At 32.3% G+C, this 7,478-nt stretch overlaps 1 protein-coding gene across 1 annotated transcript in view; it reads right to left on the reverse strand.

The window, feature by feature from the left end:
* Nucleotides 1-6,841, reverse strand: part of LOC109333863 — a 9,125-nt gene extending 2,284 nt beyond the window's left edge. Inside the window, exons 1-4 of the mRNA XM_019569445.1 lie at nucleotides 6,706-6,841; nucleotides 6,104-6,446; nucleotides 5,690-5,758; nucleotides 5,187-5,322 (exon numbers count right to left, since the gene is read on the reverse strand). Of these exons, the coding sequence (XP_019424990.1) occupies nucleotides 5,187-5,322; nucleotides 5,690-5,758; nucleotides 6,104-6,446; nucleotides 6,706-6,778 (621 nt within the window). The 5' untranslated portion in view covers nucleotides 6,779-6,841. The remainder of the gene's footprint in view (nucleotides 1-5,186; nucleotides 5,323-5,689; nucleotides 5,759-6,103; nucleotides 6,447-6,705) is intronic.

Consider the following 7,478-nt stretch of genomic DNA (forward strand, 5'->3'; position numbering starts at 1 on the left):
TATATATATATATATATATTGTGTGTGTATTTGTGTGTTAGAAGATGTTGCAGTTCACAAGAAGCAACTAGAAGATTAAGGAATAGACTTTTTGTTTATGTTATTAATATGTGCTTCTAGAATAATGTAGAATACTCAATCAAATGAAAGCCTATGAGAAAAATATTATTGACAAAAGAATTGTTGAGAAAATTCTAATCCTATTCTCTAAAATACGAGTCAATAGTTACTACAATTAAGCAAACCAAAGATTATTCTATTATATCAGTGACAAAACTAATGGACTATCTAGAAGCTTATGAGCAAAGATTGAGTAGACATGATGAAGGTTCATTAGAAAATTGCTTCCAATCAGAGCTCAAACTAAGGTCTCAGGATAAAGAATATGAAAGAAGAAATAATAATGGTGCAGAACATTCTAGAAATAGAGATCTCTAAAGATTTCTCTAAAAACAATCAAGCCAAATATCCTTCATGAAACATCTGCAAGAAGCTAGGTCATTCAGAAATTGTCGATATCAAGGAAAGATACAATTCCAATATTGGAAAAGATTCGGGCACTTAGAGCAAAAGTATCGCAATAAAAATAATCATAAGGCCAAATTCACTGAAGAGTGTCAACATGACCAACAACTATTCTATGCCAACCAAGTCTCTAGTCGTGATAAAGAAGAAAAATGGTACTTGGATAGTGGTTGTAGTAACCACATGCCTAAGGATGGGAGCATTTTCAGAAACATTGATGAGTCCATTAGAGTGCAAGTTCGATTGGGTATTGGAACCATGGTGAAGTCAAAAGGCAAGGGCACTGTTATGATGGATGATGGAGACACATTCAGGTACACAACATATCAAAGATGTCTTACTAGTTTACAGCCTTAAAGAAAATCTCTTGAGTAGTTATCAAATGATAGAGAAAGGCTACTCTATCCATTTTTTAGGGAGATACGTGCAATATATATGATAATAATAGAAAACTTGAAATAGCCCAAGTAAAATGGAGAAAAGAAATAGAAGTTTTCCAATAACTTGGAAATACGCTACTAACTTTACCATGAAGGTGCAAGTTGATGAATCACACCTATTGCATCAAAGATTTGGCCAACTCACAGTCGCTTACACTCCATACAAAAATGGGGTGTCTGAAAGGAACAACTGCATAGTCATGGAGATGGCTAGATCAATGCTCAAAGATATATATTTGCCAAACACCTTTTTGGGCCAAAGCAATTTATACAAATGTCTACATAATGAACAAATGTCGAACAAAGGCAGATAAATGTAAAACTCATATAGAAGCTTGGAGCGGTAGAAATCCATCAAATAAGCATCTAAGACTTTTTGGATCCATCTATTATATACATGTCCTAAAAGAAAAGTGGTACACAATAGAAGACAAGACAAAGAAACAAAGAAACTTATCGCCAATCGAGATGTTGAAGTTGATGAAAATGCTGTTTGGAAAAGGAATGAAATAAATATTGAGAGACACAATATCTCCATACCAACACAACAACCACAAGTAACAGGGGAAGTAGAAGAAGCAACAGAAGATCCAGGTACGCCAACTATACTCACTTATGAACTATCTTCACAAAAATCTTCTCCGATACGAGTAAGACCTTTGGTAGATATATATGAGACATGCAACTTGGCCATAGTTGAACATGGAAGCTTTGAAGAAGCATCAAAGCAAGAAGTATGGGTCATGACAATGGAATAGGAGATAAAGATGATCGAGCAAAACAACACGTGGGAACTAGTAGATTGTCCAAAAGATAAAGACATCATTGGAGTAAAGTGGGACTATAAAATAAAGCGCCATCCCGATGACACTATACTGAAATATAAGGCAAGAGTAGTAGCTAAGGGCTACACTCAACAACCAGGAATTGACTATAATGAGACATTTACACCAGTTACTTGTCTAGATACTATAAGAGCTTTAATAGCTCTTGTAGTAGAAAGATAATGGAGCATTTATCAGCTTGATGTTAAATTGTATTCCTCAATTGAGTACTTCAAGAAGAGATCTATGTGGAGCAGCCACAACGATTCATGAGCGAGGGCAACGAAATTAGAGTACTACAGTTGAAGAAGGCTGTATATGGCTTGAAGCAAGCTCCTCAAGCATGGTACAGTAGAATTGGTTAGTACTTCATCAATAAAGGATTCGGGAGGAGTAAGAGTGAGCCTATACTATATATTAAATCCCAAGGTCAATATGATACTTTAATAGTTTCCTTGTATGTAGATGATCTTATATAGACTAGAAATAATATAAAGATGATAATAGAGTTCAAAGAAGACACGATGAAGACATTCAAGATGACAGACCTAGGCTTAATGCACTACTTCCTCGGAATTTAGGTAAATCAGAGAAAAGAAGGCATATTTATCTTACAGAAGAACTACTAAAGAATTTTAAGATGTGTGAATGGAAACCAATTGCTAGTCCGCTCGTGACTAATGAGAAGCTATAAACGGGCGATGGATCTCCACAGGCAGATGCCTCTCTCTACATGAGTTTGATCGAGAGTCTTCTATATCTCATTGCCACAAGACCATATATCATGTATGCTACAAGTCCTCTATCAAGATTCATGCAAAGCCTAAGTCACTCAACATTGCATGACTACACTAATAGTGTATGGACAAGTTCGATGATGACATGAAAAGCACATCACATTATGCCTTCTCACTTGGATCATAAGTATTCTTTTGGGCATATAAGAAGCATGCATTCATTGCACAATCAACAACAGAAGTTGATTACATAACAATTATAGTGACAACCAATCAAGCTATGTGGCTTACACAAATAGTCAATGATATGGGAGATCAAGAGACAGAGCCTATGACAATCTATTGTAACAACAAATCGGTGATAACAATTGCAAAGAATCTAGTCCATCAAAACAAGACAAAACATATTACGATTAAATATCATGTTATTAGAGAAGTAAGTGAGAACAAAGAAATAAGGCTCGAGTATTGCAAGACCAAAGATCAAATCGCATACATATTTACTAAGGCATTACCAAGACCGAAGTTCGAGCAACTACAACCATTACTAGGAGACACAAAAAATATATCTAGGAGGAGTGTTAGAAGATGCTGCAATTTACTAGAAGCAACTAGAAGATTAAGGAATAAACTTTTTGTTTATGTCATTAATATGTGCTTCTAGAATAATGTAGAACTCATGGTAATGCTAGTCTATAAATTGGCATTAGACATTTGACATGGGTGGGAAAAAACAACCCAACCATTCAAGTTGTGAAATCATTTTTCCCCTGCATTTCTTTTCTAGTGCTAAAAAGTCATTGTATTAATAAAATCAATCTATTATTCAAAGTCTATTACTTCAACTATAACAATAATCTATTTTTTAATTATATTAAGTTATAAATTGGTTTCGGATTTCCCGTTGAGTATGGATTACCCGAAATCTAACAGGGTTGGGGACAATATTATTATTTTCAACCCTACTGAGTTTGGGGTTGGTTTCAGGTAGGGATAACAATTAATACATATATTTATATATTTTATAATAATTAATACATATAAAATAATTGTTACATGGATAATAAAATTTATATAAATGTTAAGTTTACATATATTTCAATCACTAAAGTTTAATATAACATAATACAGAAATATATAATATATAATTATAAAATAATAATAAAAATGTAATATATATAAATTATTTAATCAATTTTTATTTATAAATATGCAGGTACCCGCCAAGCGGGTATCATAATACCCGCTCCTACCCATAAACTATTTTTACGTGTACTCATTGTATATATTTTAGTGGGTACCCACAGAATGGGTATTTTTATCATCCATGGGTTCATGTTCTAAACTTTGGGATCGAGGTTGGGTAAGTACAAACTCAGCCTCGATCCGCACTATTGTCATTCTTAATAAAAGGAGAAGGAAATTTTGGGTTGTTTTAACTTGGGTGGTATATTATGTTTTGTTTATGAAGAATGAGGTAAGGTTCAATGAAAATATACCTTCAGTTAATACATTTTGAATTTGATTCAAATAAGATATTGGAGATGAATTTATATGAAAAAAAGATAATATAATGTATGAGTTGGTGGAGTAGTTCTTAATTATGTATTAATGAATTTTTTTGATAATTTTCTCTTGACTTTTTGTTTTAATCATCACTTTGTATTGAGTTGAGCATCTCTTATACCCTCATAATACATTTCTTTCCCTATAAAATATTTTGAAGCAATTTTATTTATATTATGTTATTCATTGTAGTCTCTACAAATACTTTGGAAAACATTTATTTTTTAATTATAAAGGACCTTAAACTTAATCTCCCTTTACGGTGGTCATCAATTTTTAGTTTTTCTTTTAAGATAGTACTTTCAAAACAAAATATTTATTATTTTTGGCAAAGTTTGAGCTGATATGCTCATTTTTAAAACAATTTCACAATTTTTTTAAAAACAAAACATGGTTCTATCATTTCAGTATTTTATTTTATAAATATATCATCTTATTACCACTCCCATAGCCACCAACTCCAACCCTATAGCCATTATCAACATTGATCACCACCACCCTAACACGGTGGTGATTGTAGAGGATGTCACACCATAGCAGTGGAGTGATGGTGAAGAGAGTTGAGCAGTACATGTTAGTAATAACAGTTATAGAGGGTAGATGACAATGTTTGATGGAAAAAGTGTGTATTTAAACCATAAATGTGTCTAAGTCGAGTAAGGATCATCTTCATTAAATAAAGAGACAAGTACCACGAAAAAAAATGAAACAATAATATGATAAGACATTTTTATCCTTTTATATACAATATAATAATATTTTTGCAATTAGAAACACATATAAAATCATGTACTTGACTCTCCATTAATGGAGAGCATCCTTGTTCGTCTAAGCCATAATGATATCTTAAATGTAAGTCCTTTCAGATTTAAGAAAAATATTATAATAAAAAGAATCGATTGAGCTTAGTTTGGTACGGAGACTCAAGAACCATGCACGTTAACACAAAATCATTTGCCGATAAAAAAAAACAAACTCCAATCATGAAATATATGAAATAGTATACAAACCTCAATTTTACTATAGAACTTCTTAGTTTCTACACAAGAAGCAAAATGTGCATGCATATGTGGATTAGATGCAAGTAGTCTCACCTTGTCATGAATTGCTGGTACAGAAGATGCAGCCTTGGATTTTTTCAAATGATTCTCAGATGAACATTCAGAACATATATAGTGTTCCAATTTATCTGCTTCTTCAGCAGTCATGCCTATACAAGCAAGATGGTACCTACAAAAAATAAATATTTTTAGTATGATTCCTCTGATACTCCTCAATTTTGCAAGATTTTTGCATTGAATGAAAATGTGTGGCCATATATGATCAAAGTTGATAAAACCACACAAGAAATAAGCCCTTGTATCTTTCAATAGGGAAAAAAATAAAACTGAAGCAAGATTTTTAGGTTAAACTAAAGGCTTATATAGATACATCAACGATTTCAACTCAATGCACATTTCTAGATCAAGTGCTGGAATATTTATTATTCCATCATCCAAAAAAACAACACATGTAATGATCAAATTAAACATATCACTAAAATCACTTGCAGACATAATAATATAATAGTAAAGAAAAAATAATGATTATATTTTACCAGTCCTGGCACCTCTCACATTGCATCATGAAGATATCTGGGTTATACGGCAACTCACATATGCAATACCTACAAAGCATAAAAACCAAATCAGCAACATAAACCCCCACCATTTCCATTACTCAAAACACCATTTTACCAAGGGAAAAAAAGAGTAAACCCTCAATTTAACTTTTTAAGGATTATGGTGTCATCAAATAACCTTTTGAAAGTTTTTTAATCATCAATTAATTCTCTTTCAACATGTTATACATCAGTCTTTCTAATAACTTGTTTTGGTGACTAAAAACTTTTAATTTAGCACAGTTTTAAATCTTCCAAAAACGTTGAAGGATATTTCTGACAATATAATACAGTGATCTTTCTGAGAGTAAACAAAACTGGGGTGTAATAAAGAAAGCCCAAAAAACTCACACAGCTACACTATCAGGAGTGAAAGTCCCAGCAGTAGCCATGTATTCAAACCTACAAAAGTAGTCATCGGAACCAGCTTTCTCAAGCTTAATATAATCATCAAAGGGGTGCACAATACACTTCCCTTCAATTGTGTCAGCACTTTGAACATCATGATGGTCAGACAAAAAAAGCTCATTTGTTCCATGAAATATTCTTCTTCCACCAAGAGAATCTTCTGGCCTATAATACCAGCGAATTCGCACGTTTACACTGTTTCTATTGTCATGTTCAATCTTATCCACACGTGCCACATACGGTAGCTTGCTTGATTGAGGAGGATGCATCAACACACTATCTCCAACTGCAAAAAAAAACAAAACAAAAAACAAAAAACAAAAACCACCCTTTAGAAATTCACACAACGCCACATGGTTTCAAATCAATACCTTAAGTTTCTTGCATAAAATGAATGATTTTGAAGTGGTTAAGGTGAAAAGGTTCATAAATCGACGCTATGCCCTAATGGTATAAAACAAAATCCCCTTTGTTTTTCTGCATAAAATGATCACTTTTGAAGTAGCTAAGACAAGTGGGTTAGGTATAAGAAGTAAGAGATTTACCTCGTACGATCACATTGGTGCCTTTGATTGTGTATGAGTCTATGTCTTTTTTCCCTGATCTCGTTTTCGCCATTGAAGTCAAAGGTGTTTGATCACTATTTTGACGAAATGAAAGTTGGTAGTGCGAGTATGTTGTTGAATCTTCTGAAATGTGTATTTATTTTAGAGCCCTAAGATTTTATTTATTGGGAAAGAAGAATAAAATGAAAATGAAAATTGAATAAATTCGTGGCCCAGCCAATAAATCTATTCCACGATAGTAAAATAGAAATATAAAATTAGTAAAACTTTTTTATTAATAATTATTTACAATTTGCAATTTCTTTCTTTTTTCTTGTGACTTATAATAATTATGGTATGCAAGTAATTGTTTTTATGTAATAAATGGTAATTGTTTTTCATTTAATAATAAAAAAATGTATGTAATAAATGTAATAACATTGTTCTAGTGATGTAAGGTCTCACTGAATCTCAACGTTCATGATTCGATTCCTATGAATGACCCTTGTTGGGAGAGGCTATTGCAAACAATTAATTCTTTACCCAATATGATGGCCTATAATAATTATGGTATGCAAGTAATTGTTTTTATGTAATAAATGGTAATTTTTTTTCATTTAATAATAAAAAAATGTATGTAATAAATGTAATAACAAGTATTGTTCTAGTGATGTAAAGTCTCACTGAATCCCAACGTTCATGATTCGATTCCTATGAATGACCCTTGTTGGGAGAGGCTGTTGCAAACGATTAGTTCTTTACCCAAAATGGTG

This window comes from Lupinus angustifolius, chromosome LG19 (genome assembly GCF_001865875.1).
Source record: "Lupinus angustifolius cultivar Tanjil chromosome LG19, LupAngTanjil_v1.0, whole genome shotgun sequence".
Lineage (NCBI taxonomy): Eukaryota > Viridiplantae > Streptophyta > Magnoliopsida > Fabales > Fabaceae > Lupinus > Lupinus angustifolius.